This window comes from Cricetulus griseus, chromosome 2 (genome assembly GCF_003668045.3).
Source record: "Cricetulus griseus strain 17A/GY chromosome 2, alternate assembly CriGri-PICRH-1.0, whole genome shotgun sequence".
Lineage (NCBI taxonomy): Eukaryota > Metazoa > Chordata > Mammalia > Rodentia > Cricetidae > Cricetulus > Cricetulus griseus.
The window spans coordinates 49478021-49493470 of record NC_048595.1 but is presented as its reverse complement, the minus strand read 5'-3'; the positions used below and the strand labels follow the sequence as shown (position 1 = coordinate 49493470).

General features: G+C 46.6%; 1 protein-coding gene across 1 annotated transcript in view; it reads left to right on the top strand.

The window, feature by feature from the left end:
* Positions 1-284: 284 nt before the first annotated feature.
* The window catches only part of Ror1 (receptor tyrosine kinase like orphan receptor 1), a 363775-nt gene continuing 348609 nt past the window's right edge, over positions 285-15450 (top strand). Inside the window, exon 1 of the mRNA XM_027400498.2 lies at positions 285-827. Within this exon, the coding sequence (XP_027256299.1) occupies positions 737-827 (91 nt within the window). The 5' untranslated portion in view covers positions 285-736. The remainder of the gene's footprint in view (positions 828-15450) is intronic.

Here is a 15450-nt window from a genome sequence, read left to right as displayed (position 1 = left end):
ATAATAACATCTGTACTTGTTCCTTCCCCAAGGGCCATAGCGAAAGAGTGGCAGAGCAGACGGCTGAAATCTGGGTCTCCTGAGTCATCCAGTAACACAAGGGGCTAGGAGCCCCCCAAAGTCTTTCTTTGTCAAAAGGCCTCAAGGGTCCCATCAACATCAGTGGCTGGTCCCAAGCACGTGGGAGAGGGGAGGGATGTTGGGCCTGAGAGAGGTGCAGTGGCTGTTTTCTGGGATGCACTGGAGGTTGCGGGTCCAGAAGGTGGCAGCAGAGGGCGCTGGGACCCCGGCCTGGGCCCGCTTCTGCCATTGGTCCGGGCTGGGGCGCTGGGTTGTAGAGTTGGTGGAAAGTGACAAGTTTGGCGAGAAGAGCGTTCGCTGAGAGCTGGGGGAGCCGCTGCCGAGTGAGCCCAGAGTCCTCAGCCCCAGGCGCAGGATACGCTCTTCTGGAGTCAGAGCCGGAGACACACAGTGCGCTAGAGCGACCCGGACAGCCTGGGACTGAACGGCCAGCCGAGGCGGGGCTACTTCCGAGTACCCGGAGAAGCCGCGCTCCCGGGTCCGAGGCGCCCGGGCGGAGGCGAGGGAGCAGGTCAGAGGGACAAAGAGCTTTGCAAAGGTCCCTCGGTATCTTGCGAGTGCCCGCGGGCGGGACGAAGTGGCCGGGAGCCCAGGGCGAACCCGTGGATGTTCTGCGCGCCGCCAGGGAGCCACCGGCGCCGCCACGAGAGGAGGAATGCACCAGCCGCGCCACCGCGGGACGCGCCCGCCACCTCTGGCGCTGCTGGCCGCGCTGCTGCTGGCCGCGCGCGGGGTTGCTACCCAAAGTAAGCAGCGCCCCCCCCCCCCCCCCCCGGTTCCACCGTCTGTCTCGCAGAGCTGGGAGGCCAGCAAGCGCCTTGCCTACCCAGGAGCAGGGCTTTTGGCCGCCGCTAGCACCGGCCGCCGACAGGAGGCCAGCAAGGACTGGTCCTGAAGCTCGGCGGCGGGATGGGGTGCTCTGTGAAATTGGTCTTCGGTGTCAGCCACGGTTGTCAGCGCTGACAGGAAGTATAGAAGGACTTGGAGAGGTCTTGAGGTGATGCTGGTCCTCGGCCTATCTCTCTCTGGATTCCTAGTGCACCCCAGCTGGGGTCCCGTTTATCTACTTCTCTGTCCTGTAGGGAGTTTGCATTTTCTATGGTGCCTCCTGACTAAGTCCAGGCGGTTCGCGAACGCGCGCAAACAAAAGTCCTGTGCTCCCCGGGACTCCCTTGGCCTTGCATCTCCATCGCTTGGCGTTCGGAGCCTCCTGCCCTCCAGAGGTTCACTCTGCAGGCCAAAAGGTTTGCTCCGACACTGCCACTTTGGGCAAAGTAGGCAGTCATAGGCAGCCCGCTGCCTCAAAGTGCTCTGGGTGTGCACGTGTGTGTGTGTGTGTGTGTGTGTGTGTGTGTGTGTGTGTGTGTGTGTGTGTGTGTGTGTGTGTGTGTGTGTTTCAAGGCGAAAGAAGGAGGAGACATCTAATGCATTACTTGATTTTGCTCATCTTCAGAGATAATGGTAACAGTTAGAGAAAAACTCCACCATCAGCCAGAGCGTCTTAGTTCCCTGCGGGAAGCTTGGATCCTTGCTGGGTCTGAGCCGGTACACAATGAGAGGGAAGAGCCCGCTGGGCCAGTGGAGACAACCAATTCATTCTTTGGAGGTTGGAGGGGGAAAGTTGATTAAAGTCTCCGGGGGTCTTGGGCCTCACTTTTAACATGCATCCCCTGAGGGGGTGTTGGAGCCCCTGGACTCTTCCCGCCCCCACTCCCAGCTCCAAGCCTCTGCTCTTTTATCATTCATCCCGCAGCCAGTTAGAGAAACGTCCAGTTTACTTAACAGCTGGGAAAAGATCCATTCACTGACTGACTGCCGAATTCGTCTGTATTAAAAGTTAGGGGCGAGTTTCTTGGAACAGAACATTGCAAGGAAGCTGGGTACGGATTTTGACCTCCTGGAGATGATTTTAGGACTGAAGTTCCAAAGTGTGATTGCGCTAATCTCAAAGTCTCATGGAGTGTGTGTGTGTGTGTGTGTGTGTGTGTGTGTGTGTGTGTGTGTGTGTGTGTGCGTGTGTGTGTGTATACAGTTTCTAATTGTCATTAAGATGCGCATCAGCAGGGATTTCTTGAGGGAAACCCTGATGAAATGTAAACAGTTTGGTCTCATGGATGTTTTGCTTGGTGATGCCAAACATCTGGCTCTGTGCCACTACACCTGGATGGAAAGTAGAAAACGGGCCGTTGACCGATGTAAACATTCTCCTGAGGTCCATGGTCCAGCACAACTGGGGTGGCTCTACCTAAGTAAGGCTGGGTTCTTGGCATGTGGCCGTGATTAATTCCACTATTCCCGTGGGCGCCTTTTGTATTTAACCTTTCAATAGCCAGTGCTTTTTAGGCCACATCCTCTGCTGATTGGGATGCGGTAGGGTGGGGATGTAGGGTTGTTCACCTTTTTTGGTCATCTGTTTTTAAATATCCGTCCACGCAATGAATTTTCGAGTGTAAACCTATACTGCTATCAGCAGCTACCCCAAATTCCCCTGCCTTCAACTGTGGGCTTTCAAGTGTTAGAAAGTTCATTTTGTCTGTTCCTATTCTATTTTCTAATAATGGGCTCAAACCTGTTGCTGTCTTACCATCTCTTAAATCCTTTTCTTTCTTTCTTTCTTTTTTTTTCTTTTTTTTTCTTTTTTGTAAAATTTTGATCTCTGTTCTGGCCTGAGGTTTCTGAGGTAACCCTGTCAGTGGCTCAGGTAAATCAGCTTAAGGGGAGATGTATTTTATCTACTAAGTTGTTTTTAAAAAAGGGGGGGGGGCGATCAGTATTTCCCCATGACATCCTGTTTGATTGGCAGGGAGGAGAAAGCCTTTATATGAATAGTTTCTGGCCTGCTTGTTCTTGACCCTCCCTGCTTCCTCCTACCTGCCCAAAGCTGAACTTCTGTAAGAAGAGCTTCACATCATTGGAAACTACTTGAGCCTTTCTCAAAATCTTGCTCATCTTGTGTTTTGGCTGCTTGAAGCCAGAGAGCAGTGTCCCAAGACTCTGCTGTTATTTTCCAAGTCTCCAATTGCCATATCAGTAGGTGTCAGTCCTACTGCATTTAGAATAGGAGTCTCCTGAGGGCCATGAGCCTGTCAGCTTTGTCGGTGAATGAATACATCGAGTGCCTAAGTCAATCAGCCTCAGCTTTTATTAGGGATGCCTGTAAAATCCGACCTCAATGGCTAGGGGGCACCACAGAGGCAGGATAGGTGAGGGTGTGTAATCAGACTGACTGCCTGAGGCAGGGCTTACTTATTAGTGATTTATTTTATTGGAAAATACAGTAGATTGTTTTGTTCCTCTAATGCCTGGAGTTATTATCTAATACTTAGGAGTTGCTCCATTTTATTTTTGTATGTGAGTGTGTGGTTTAGGGTATATATGCTTGTGTTTCTGTGGGTGTGTGCACATGTGTATGCATGCAGGTATTTGGATGAAGCCAGAGGTCAGTGTTGAGTGTCTTCTTCAATTTTCACCTTGCTTTTTGAAACACTATCTCTCACTCAACTTGGAGGTCATCTCCCCAGCTAAGTTGCATGGCCAATGAGCTCTAGGGATCTGCTTTACCTATGCCTGGGGTTACATGCGCACATCCAGATTTTACCTGAAGGTTGGGAATCTGAGCACGGGGCCTCAGGTTTGCATGGCAGACACTGTTTTTTTTTTTTTTTTTTTTTTTTTTTTGACTGAGTCATCTCCCAAGACCAAGAGTTCTTTCAAAAATTCAGTTTTGATCTACTATATTCTCTGTCTGCTGCATGTGAAATAGGCTCCAAATTAAACTTCTAAAATGTTTCTAAATACATACCACTTGCATCCAACGGAACATTTTGCCCATGGACTTGCATCCAAAGGGATGTTTTGCCCATGGTTTGGTGACAAGCACCTACACTGTTTAAGATATTTAAAAAATATGCACAGCATATTCAGAAGAATCAATACTTTTAAACCCTCTGTACACAGTATAAATGTCTATTGGCAGAGAAATATGCACCTGCACAAGTATATTAAGGAGAGCACAGTTTTGCTGAGTGAGTGGAGGAGAGAGAACATTTTTCATTATGCATACTATTATTTCCTTCCCTTAGTTAAAAACACAGCCCACTAATCAGAGATTACTCCTTTTTGTTTCCCATCTTCTGGTACAAAGTGTAGTGACAGAGGAACCTAATAGCAGAGCTTGATGGCTGTAAGTCAGGCTTTGGCATTTGACAGACCTGGTTTTGAATCGTCCCTTTCATATCGGGAGCCTTATAAGAGCTTCATGATATTTAAATAAAGCCACGAATGTCAAGTTCTAGAGAAGAGCTCCCAGCCTAGAGGTGCCTACATTAAAATTAACTAAGGATAAGGACAAGAAATTCAGGATGTTCAACCCTCCAGAAATAATATACAAAATTTCATATATATGTTGATAGACGTAGGCTTATACTATAATCAGATTTTCCAAGAAGTGGCAACACTGAAAAGATAGGGGCTATCGACTTCCAGCAAGGAATGCCTGGGCACTGGGCTGCCTGACTGAGGAGGTTAAAGTAGTAGAGTGTTGATGGTAGGTTCTTGGCCTCATCCCAGGTCAGCCACTTTATGGAGCTTCTCTCTTTCATGTCCCATATTCTCTCTGGAACGAGCTGGTAATTGGGCCCATGAGAAGCTAAAGTCTTGAGTCTAAAGAGTTGAGACCTCAGCTAAGCAGGCATCTCTTGAATCCAAGTGTTGTACGATGCTCATGTTCCTGTAATTTATTTCACAGACACTTGGTGCAATCCATTTAATGGGCTTGTCACCTGTGAAGGTGACAGTAAAACTGGTTTATTATGCAGATGGGTCAGGTGAGGCACAGAGATGATAAGTTGCTTTCTCAAGGTCACATGGCAGGGGATGGTTTTGCTGGGCTTGTAATCCCTGAGAATTGATGTTGTTATCATCACTGACTTCTGTCCTACATAGCCCCTTCTGGTTTAGTTCTTGTACTTGCCTTCTTTGAATGCCTGGGACACAGGTGATGCTTTCTTAGGTTTTTAAGGGCAATGGAAAGATGTTTTCTTTGCCATCACCTAGAGGGTGTAAGAAACGATGGGAGCTAGTCAAGTTCATTGTTCCTGTGGTGCAGCACTGCCCCTACCAGCCTTGCTGTTAGCACAGAGGCAGGCTGAGAATGCTGGGGATGGTCAGGGACTCTTGATCTAAAAGACTGCATTTTGCAGTGTAGTTGTGCCACTTTGCTGTGGTTTAAGGAGTGTGTCTGGTAGTTCCTTCCCGCTAGCGATGAGATGGCTTTTGACGGAGTATGTGTGCATTGCATTTCGGTGCATTACTGGGGGTGGAAGTGGAGGAGGGTTGATTTATTAGAGTGCTATCTAGAAGGAGAACTGACTGCCAGTTCAGGGTCCCAGTGAGGAGCAGATCCAGGCAGGTCCAGCTGTAGCTGGAAAAAACTTGACTTTTCCAGGCACTTTCTCAAACAGAAAGTCCTGGGCCTGGCTTCACTGAGTCTCTGTGTTATGACAGGAGAGATGGGTCTCTGGACATGCAGGAGGAGAAAGGAACAGTCTTCTAGGACTCCGGGAAAGTTCTATGATTGAAGGGGGAAGGGTGAGGGGACCGCTTCGAAAATCTTTAACTAAATGCAGCTGCTTGTTACATGGAGCCTGACTTGCATGCCAGGAATATCTCAAAAGCTAACGAATACAAAATAAAAATAAACAGCAGGAAAAAGGCTCGCTCTTTGTTGCAGTAAGCTTGGTTGAGGTTTTCAGTTTGTTTAGGAATGGGATAATTGTGGCATCCACTTTATTTTGGTAAGGCAATGAATCGCGATGGATGTGATGTCATCAGGATGTCCCACCACCTGACCCTTTCCTTGCCCCCACACTGCCCCCAGAACACCCAGGCTTGGACATCCCCGGGTCCCACGGCTCAAGCTGTTGCTCTTGAGTGAATTACATTGGAAGAGAGCAGATAATTTAATGGGATAATCTTGGCAGACCCAGTAAATTTCACACCCCATCTCTCACTAACAGAAACACAGCAGAAGGCTACAACATCCTCAGATGAAAAGGTTGTATAAAAAGGCCCTGCTCACAGTAACTGTCTGTCCATAAATAAGGTTCTACAGAGTTTTGATCCAGAAACTGTTATTAAACATTGATAAGCCAAACCCCATAATGTTTGCCTTCCCCCACTTTTCCATAGACCCAATGTTGGTTTTTTTTTTTTCTTATTAAAAAGAAAGTAGCCTCAAAGATCAATCAGTCTAGACTGTTTATTTTTTCAAGTATGCATGTACAGAATGGGCCTTCTTTGATAGCCATTTACAGAGGGGACATGGCATAACAGGGATAGAATGAGATTACTTTCACTACTTGGTTATATGTTAGCCATGTTTGTATTGTGACCAAATGTCTTAAAGAGACAGTTTATGGAAGGAAAGGTCTGTTTTGCTTTCGAGTGTCAGAGGGATTTCAGCCTGTTGAGGAGGAGGAGGAGGGTTGGTCAGCTCTGTCCAGGGTGGCAGGAGCATGTGGTGGAAAGGATGTTCCTGTTGTGAAAGAGCGGGAATCACAGCAGGTCAGGACTTTCAAAAGCTAGTCCATCTCCAGGAACATACTCCCATCAGCCAGGCTCCAGCTCCCACAGAATTCCCCCTTCAAAGGGCACGGATGGTCAAAGTAGGAGCCTGGGGGGGGGGAGGGGCACTTCAGAGTAGAACCCTAACCAGTTGCTTGTCTTCTGATAATTTCCTTATCTGTAAATGTGGGTTAAATAGTATCCAGGCTGCGGGTGCTTTGTGAGAATTAAAGAATACTTGGGTAGAAAGCACCCAAAGGTACCATGACCTGGATGGAAGTGAGAAGTAGCTAGCTACCATTGGATCCTGAGCTTCCTGGAGAAAGCAAAGAGTTGGGCTCCCAGTCAAGCAATGTTGTGTATACAGGAGACACAACTGAGACTCCTAGAGCAGTACTCTAGGGGTCTCCTGGAGGGTTGGCAAGTGCTTGGTTTTTGTGGCGAACGCGTGACACTCTGGATTTGAGTGGGTCTTAGGTCACTGTAGGGGTCCCCATAGGAGGAGATTCCACAGTGCTTTTTAAACAAAGACCCTATCTGCCCCCAACCTTTAGCTCTTTGGAGAAGAGCAACCCCTCTCTGGCATTTGGCTCTGGTGGCCATTTAAAGATTTGGAGTACCAAAACAATGTTCATGCTACCCTACCGGAAGAAAGCAGAGGAATGATGTACTGGGAGGGGGAGGGATGATAAAGGAAGTTCTGAAGACAAGGCAGAGTTTGTGGGTTCTTGTTTTTCAACAGGAAAGCCTGTTGTCCAATGCATTTCCACTCATATTTATTATATATTTATTATATGTGAGGTTCAGTGTCAGAGAAGTAAATCATTATCCCTGCCTCAGGGAGAGAGAGGAAGCAAGTCCTAAGCATTTTGTGCAGCCACCATATGCCCCATATCACTTTACAGTTAGACTTCTGTGTCTCAGTAGCGTTGGAGGTTTGTCCTTTCAAGTCTATTTACAGAAAAAGGAAACTCAGACCCTGAGAGGTCAGTGTTGTAGCCAGCCTCATATAATTATAAAATAGGGATTTTGGATTTGAACTCAGATATTTTGATTGTTACATGTGCCCTGTTTCCATGTCCTTGAGGTGTGGGGAGTTGTACCAATGAAGGACCCGTATTCTAAAGGCTGTGGGAAAGTGTCATGGAAACATGGAGGTAGAAAGCATGAATTCTAAGGAAGTTGGTGGGTGAAGGGCAAAGCGGACACTGCGTCCTTCTCAGGCAGATTGGGAGCCCTCTGAACTAATTATGGAAAATGTGTAGCACAGTACCTCATAGATACCACATGATTGGCCAGCAAGAGGCCTGGGAAGGATGTTGTCTGCTTCCTTGTGCTCTTGCCCCATTGATGTCATCTGGATGTTGAAAGTAGCTGTGCTGTCCCTACACAGAAGGGCAGATAGACATCAAGACAGTTTCTCTAGCATCTTCCTCTTCAGCCCCAAATCCAGGCTTTGGGTTGAGGGAGGGAACCAACCGCTTAGATATGGTGTTCACGAGTCTTCACCAGTGACCATGAACTATATATAGTATTCCAGACTTCTGCCAGAACACACCTTTTCACTTCCTTCATCACTAATCATACTTTGTTTTGCTGTTGCTGAGAGTTAAATATTCTGAGGTATTTCACTGGAGAGACAAAGATGGTCATTGCCTTGGAGAATTTCCAAGAAGTAGATTTGTGGCAATGATTGCTAGCTGATCAGCAAACCTATTTTCATCCCGTCTTGAACACGTCATTTACTACTCTCTTGTAGTTAAGTGAGGCTATGTGACTAAATGCTAGTCAATGGAATGAGGGTGACTTGCAGAATCCATTAAGACCTTCCCAGGCAGGTTGCTATGGTAACTTGAGAAGTTATGTGTTAGCGATGCCACATGGTAGAATTACCTAGGAGCTTCCCTTCATCATTGCTCTGTGGTTGAAGCCACCTGCTGGTCCAAACTGGCTTTGATTTTATATAAACCAGAAACAAGTGTTTATTGTTAAAGCTCAGATTTTGGGGTTTCCCAGCTATCACTAGTAAGGCTATCACACACCTGACCAAATGATATGAGCCGTAGCACTTGTCGCAAGATTAGTTTAGTGAGCCAGGACCAGCATTTATAGACAGAATAAAATAGGCAACCTAGTTTTGGCCTGATTATCTCCTATGGAGCTTGAGGGACCCTTTTATAAGTTAAACCTCTTCCTGAATTATTCATGGCAGATGCTGGGGTGGTCATCTCTGTGGAAAATCTAGAAGAATTGTGATTGGCTGTTGGGTAGTTCACTTTTAGGAGCAATAAAATAGACCACTGTAGCATAATGACAGCCTCAAAGTTCAGAATTAGCAGTGACAAAATGCAGAATCCCAGGTAGGTAGAGGCCCTCAGGGAAGGTGTGGGCTACATTGTGAGAGCTCAGGGGTGGTGGGGAGGATGAGAGGCCAAGAGGTGAAGAGGAGGAGCAGAGCAGGACATGGTCCTGCCAGCAAAGTGCTGCATTCTATACTAGCCTGCAGCTAGCCGCTCTGCAGGACTCATTCAGGGTTGTTGTGGATCCTTAGATGGGAACTCATCCTGGATTGGGACAGGCCTCTAGGCAATGGTGAGTAAAGAAAAAGCTTTGAGTGGTACCCGGAACCTAGAAGCAGAAAGGGAAGAAAGAAACAGGACTTTACTGGAGTATGACTGTTTACTTCCTTCTCCCATGAGTGCTCCAGAGACTCACAGATGCCTTGGACAAGAAGCCCACATGTGATCGTGTCTCTTTTCCTCTGAGGCAGCCACTTTGCTTTGTAGTACAGGCTGCTAAGTTTTAATCCTATTTTGCATGCTTGATGAAAATCCTGGGGGTTGTAGAAGTCTACACATCTAGAATGCTGTGTTGCATGTATTTTCGTGCGTTTGTTTTGTTGTTAGAAATTGAACCCTGGGCCCTGAACTTGTTTTCAGCTCTCCTGCTGAGCTGCACCCCAGACCTGTATTCTTTTAGTATTTTAACTTTTGTGGTTTTCAGGGAACCTCATGCAAGAAGCTGTAATTTGTAACTCTCATTGAATTGAATTGTTATTTTTCCATAGAATTGCTATTTTCTACATAAAGAAACTGAGGCACAAAGAATGTCTTGTGTGCCTGTAGCCAATCAAGAGGCGAAGTCAGGATTTGAACCCAGATATCTGGAAGCTCTGGCTTTGTCCTTAATCATGGTGCCACTATACCACTATGGTTCTGCTTTCCCCATCCCCCAAACTCTACTTGGTGATTAAAAGTCTACATAAAATCCTAGCCAAATAGCTGAGTGCAAATAATTATAATTAAATCTCTATATTTGTAAAGGGCATTGCGGCTTAAGGAATTATTGTATATGCAATATTAACTTTAATTTTCCAGCTAATCTAATGAAATGGATTTCTTTTTTCTCTCTTTAGTCCTCTGTTTTTAAGTCAGGCAAGTAAGGTTGGCAGTTTACCCAAAGTCACTCCGTAGGTGGTATAGGGAAAAAGGGCCAGCCAGAGAAACACACCCTAAGCAGAGCCAAAGAAACACACTTTGGTCCTGTAACCAGAGCCCAAAAGTGCACCTGACCCTGAAACCAGTACCAAAGAAACACACTTTGTTCCTAGAATCAGAGACAGTGAAAGAAATATGCCTGGCCCCCAAATTAGAGCCCAAAGGCAAAAAACAACAACAACAAAACAAACAAACAACAATAAAAAAACAGTGAAAGAAACACACTTTGGTCCTGAAACCAGAGCCAAACCTGACCCTGACCCCGAGCAGAAAAACCAACCAATCCTTGAGCTTGAGTTCTAGCCAGTCTGAGCTCAGGGACTGAAATCTGACCAATCCCCACCCTGGAAATCTCCCTGGAAAAACTCCACCCCTGAGAAGCCCTATATAAACCCTGTACCTGTTTGGTTTAATGCTGCCTTCTTCCACCCTGGCAGAGGCAGCCATTCTCCTGGATTCTTCCCTCCCAATAAATCTCTTGAATGAGGTTTGGGTGAAGATCTTTCACTGGAGAAGAGATGGGGCTGTAACACTTTTCGCCAGGGAAACCTTCCCCTATGGAAGCTGAGTTGTTACACTCCACACTCAGGGGACTGGAGGGGAACTGTAATGACTTCGCTGGGACAGCCCTCCCCTGCCAGAGCAGAGCTGTTACATTGGAGAAGCCTTTCTCTGGAGCTGGGGAAACCCTCTCCTACAGGAGCAGAGTTGTTACACTGGAGAAGCCTTTCCCTGGAGCAGGGTTGTAAGCAGCTATGCTTACAGTAACCTGTGGTATTCCTTGGTTCTTGATTGCCAGAATCCCTTTCCATCCGAGCCATAATGCTTACAGGTGGCAGGGTCTGTCTGAAATATAGACCTTCTTTGTAAGTCCCATGGGATGTTTTGCTCTGAAGGATTACTTTTGCTCACAATTTATGCTCTGATAGATGACAGGTCTCACTGTTGTTGACCCAGCAATCAACTTTACTGATTCTCATTTGTCCCACTAATACAATCCTCAAATCAGCCACCATCTTAAGAAACAGTCTGGAAGTATTTGTAGGCATGGTTTGGGACTGGCATTCCTTTAACCTATGAAAGTTCCTGAGAAACGTATTTCAAAATGAGGACATTCCCAAGGCGCTGTCGATGGCTGACACAGTGGGATGAGAGGCACAGTGGGATGAGGCCACCTTGGGAGTCTGGGCAGGATGTTGGCAAGTGCTGGGTCTTCGTACATGGCTGATGGTCTGTGGTCAGTGTGTAATTTGCAGCCGCAACCTCCACTGCGGAGCAACACTCTCTGCGATTTTCACAGGCTAGATTGGGCAAAATGTCCAGCCTCAGACCTGGTTAGGCTCGCTTGTGTGATGTAGTCACCTCTGAGGGAGACTCCAAATCTACAAGTCTTAGGTTATAATTAAATTTGTATTTCTCAAGGACAAGGATGTGAGATTAAAAATAGACCCTGTTGCCTCAAGTCCAGGACATTCTTGAAAGGCTCTTATCTGTTCTTCTTGGGGAATCGACACCGTTTCCGGATGGGATTAGACAAGAGGAGGCTATGAAAACAGCTTGTGCATTTTCTCCACATGAGCGATGATATCCTCACCTCTTGGATTTCACTCCAGTGGAGAGTGGTGCCTAGTTTAGTCGTTTTGTTTTGTTTTTCCCATAATGTTTCCATCCCCTGCAGGGGAGGCCTGGTTCTCCTTCATCCCTTTAGAACCTGCGGTGTGGTGATGAGAAATCCTAAGAAGTTGTGCTTAGCCTGGTGCTGACTGCTCAGAGGACTGAAGTATGAAAGCTTGCCTGCTCAACATCAGCTCGGAGGTGGCTGATATCCAGCAGTAGCAGGCTTGGTGACATCCAGGATGGTGACTGTCTCTTATTTAGTCACAGCAGAGTGCTCTGCCCACCCCATCTGGTGTCTCCAAGTCAAGGAATGAAGAACTTACTGTGGCCAGATAAGCTCCCTCGGCAGGACTGGCTGCTGGGATCTTTAGGTCTATATTTGATAAATAGTATCCCATCAAGGAAGTAAGAGAGGAAATGAGCATGCTCAGTTTATTCTACCCACACTTACTTCTAGGCCACCATCCAGGATAGGTGCCCCATGTTACAGCAAGAAAGAGAGAGAAAAGGGGTGGGAAGGTCTAAGAATAAACACTGGTTTCCCTCCCTAGAAGAAGGTGCCAGACACAGGTTAGAAAGCATTCCTCCTTACACAACTGCAGGTTGAGGAGGGCCAGTCCACTAGATCTCACTTGGTGTTAAAGCTGCATGTAAGTCAGTCAAAAGGTTTACAAAGAGCCCTCCTGTATCCTTGTCTAAGGACTCATATGTTTAGAGAGTTCCTTAGCTAATGTGGGACGTGTGTGGGCGTGGCTTCCCCTGGCCCTCAGAACTAGCACAGCCATCGATCTGTCTGTTTAAGCCAGGACATTGGTGTGCAGTGGTGAGGGGAGGAGGGGCCCGGTTCCCCCACCTGCCAAGTGATACCTCCTGTGTCAACTACCAGGTCGCCTCTGCTTCCGCTTGGTTAAATATTTGTATAACAACTAAAGTGAATGCTGGGGAAATATATGACAATATCTTCCCACGTGGGAAGTTTGCTCTTTTTTTTGTTAAGGAAGCAAGATTGACTCAGCCAAAATGGTCTCAGAAGACAAAGCCTGGTCTTTGTTCAGGGCCTCTTCCTGGTCTTGCAACCTTTCAAAATCTCCACCCAGAGCCTGCCCACATCTCAGCTCCTATGGCTTCTGTCTTTCCGCATCCAACTTTAGCCTTCAGTGTGTCCGCAGCCAGCACCACCCCATCTCCTTGTCTTTTGTCCTCTCCCATGTCCTCACCTCCTGACATTGCTTCCACACCCACTGTGTGAGTACCTCTCACTCAGCAGTGGCTCAACGGCTGGTTTTGACTCTTCTCAGTACTAGTCGCTGTTGTGTATTGAGCATCTTATGGGACTCACACTTTGCAGAGAATTCTGTGTTTCATTTTCAAAAAGACATTACATTTTGTTTATTTTGTGTGGAGGTATGGTCCTCATGGGTGTGGAGGTCAAAGGACAAGTAGGGGGAGTCATTTCTATGTGAGTCCTGAGGATTGAACTCCAGTTGTTGGGCTTAGTGGTGGGCATCTTTATCCATAAACCATCTTGCTGGGCCTGAATTTCACATTTCATAGTGGAATCTGCTTTTTGTTTTTTCTGGAATGATTGTGCCTGTCACTGTTTCTTCATCCAGTTATAGGGGAACTATTCTGGTTTCATTGTGAAGGGTTTGCAGGCTAACTCTCAACTACCTAAGCCCAACTATGAGGGAGAATCACAGATTCACTCAGGATTTAGGGACAAGCTTTCTTGGGTGGGGAAGATGAGAGATGCTCTTGGGTACATGGTTCAATGTCCAGAGAAAGCTGGCAATATGTAGGAAAGACTTGACTAACTAACAGGATTTGTTGAGGGGCAGCAAAGGCCACCTTGTGCTTCAGTTTCTTTTCTTCCCAGGTTTCTGGCCTGAGCAGGAGACAATGATTCTCATAATGTCATTGTGTCCTGCTGTGTAGACGCCTTAATTCACCAGGCCTCAACCCGAATAAAGTGTTATTATTATTCTTCAACTTAGGAGTATTTGTTGTTTTTTTCCCAATGAGAAAATATAGAGTGATTAAAAAACCAACGTAGTGTCGTGCAATCGAAACAGAATCACCAAGAATCCCACACCTCAGAGACTACTATTTATAGAAGGAGGCTGTGCCTGTGTTCCCAAGGAACCTGGAACTCAGGGATGTGAAGAGCTTCCCCAGGACCCCTTTCAACTACTTTCTTCTCTACACTTTTTTGAGGCAAGGACAGGGTCTTACATCCATGAACCATCCGTCTATTTTACTCAAGGGGAGGTTGCTAGGTCCATGTTGAGAGTATGCCGCATCAATGTAATCAATGTCACACACACAAAAGTAAGTTTTGAGCAAAGAAGAGAGAATTCTTGGAAGATTTGTAGAAGTGGAGCTTATGAGTATCTTCAGCTGTTTTCCATGGCTGTGATAGAACACCTGAGATGGGGTAAGTTATTGGATAACTTTTTTTGTTTGTTTGTTTTGTTTTGTTTTTCGAGACAGGGTTTCTCTGTGTAGCTTTGGAGCCTATCCTGGCACTCGCTCTGGAGACCAGGCTGACCTCGAACTCACTGAGATCCGCCTGCCTCTGCCTCCCAAGTGCTGGGATTAAAGGCCTGTGCCACCAATGCCCGGCTGTCTGATAGTTTCTTTAGCATCCAGTTCTAGACCTTGGAAACCACAACCAAGTGATTTCTACTTGAAACGGTATCATGTTGAAGCACCATGTTAGAGCTGCAGAAGGGCCAGGGGTAGGGGTGACATAGGAGGCAATCTTGGAGAAGACTAGTAATCCTTAGAACCCTCTAGAAAGTTCTAAAAGCCTTAATAATGCCACAGTTACAAATTCCAGTATTGAATTAGGTGGTGAGGAAGCCATCTTTAAACCATAGCAGGACACAATATAATACTGACATGTTTCCTTTGCTTCCTGAAGGGGGGGGGGAGGCAGCAAAATCGAACACCTAAGTGCTTCTACTCTTTGGTCTGGGCACTGCCAGAGACAAGGACTACTCCTGTGCTTTTCTGAAGATACAAATCAAAGTGGCAATGTCTGTACAAACATGACAAAGCAGGGCAGAGAAAAGGGCCACTGACGTCTGGAAGGAAATAAATATATGTGCACTCAGGAGCAAAGACCAAAGAGTCTTACTTGAAATAAAGTGGGGAATGGGAGGGTGGGCACCACCACCATAGATGTCATCAAGGATTTCCTTATGTGCCATGAGGCCCCATCTCTGGCTGCCAGCTGTCTTTTTATGGCTCTTACCTGGCACTTTTGGACAGGGTGCCTTTTCTTGATCTCTTTTCTCCTGAGGGAACATTAGCCACAGTTGTCACTCTGGCCCAGACAATACATCCCTGACTCTGTATACACCTGGTTTGGGGCTCTTTCACCCCCTCATTGTGTTGTAAGGATTGAATGATGCAACCTGTCAGCAAGTGTTTGCTTGTCCCATGAGTCCCTCATCATTGGATGCTTGCTTGGACAGAACCTGCTTCATCGTCTGCCCAAGAAGCATGTGGCCTGGTAACTGGTTGTATGGCATCTCCTGGCTTTCACCAGTCCTTCTTTTTTCATAGAGATGGGGGATGGCCTCAGTTTTCTTGACTGTTCCTAGAAATCAAGAAGGGATTGCTGAATAATTGAATGCCTCAAGGCCACCTTTTTCAAAAGCAGAGGATTACTACTTAGACCAAGTTA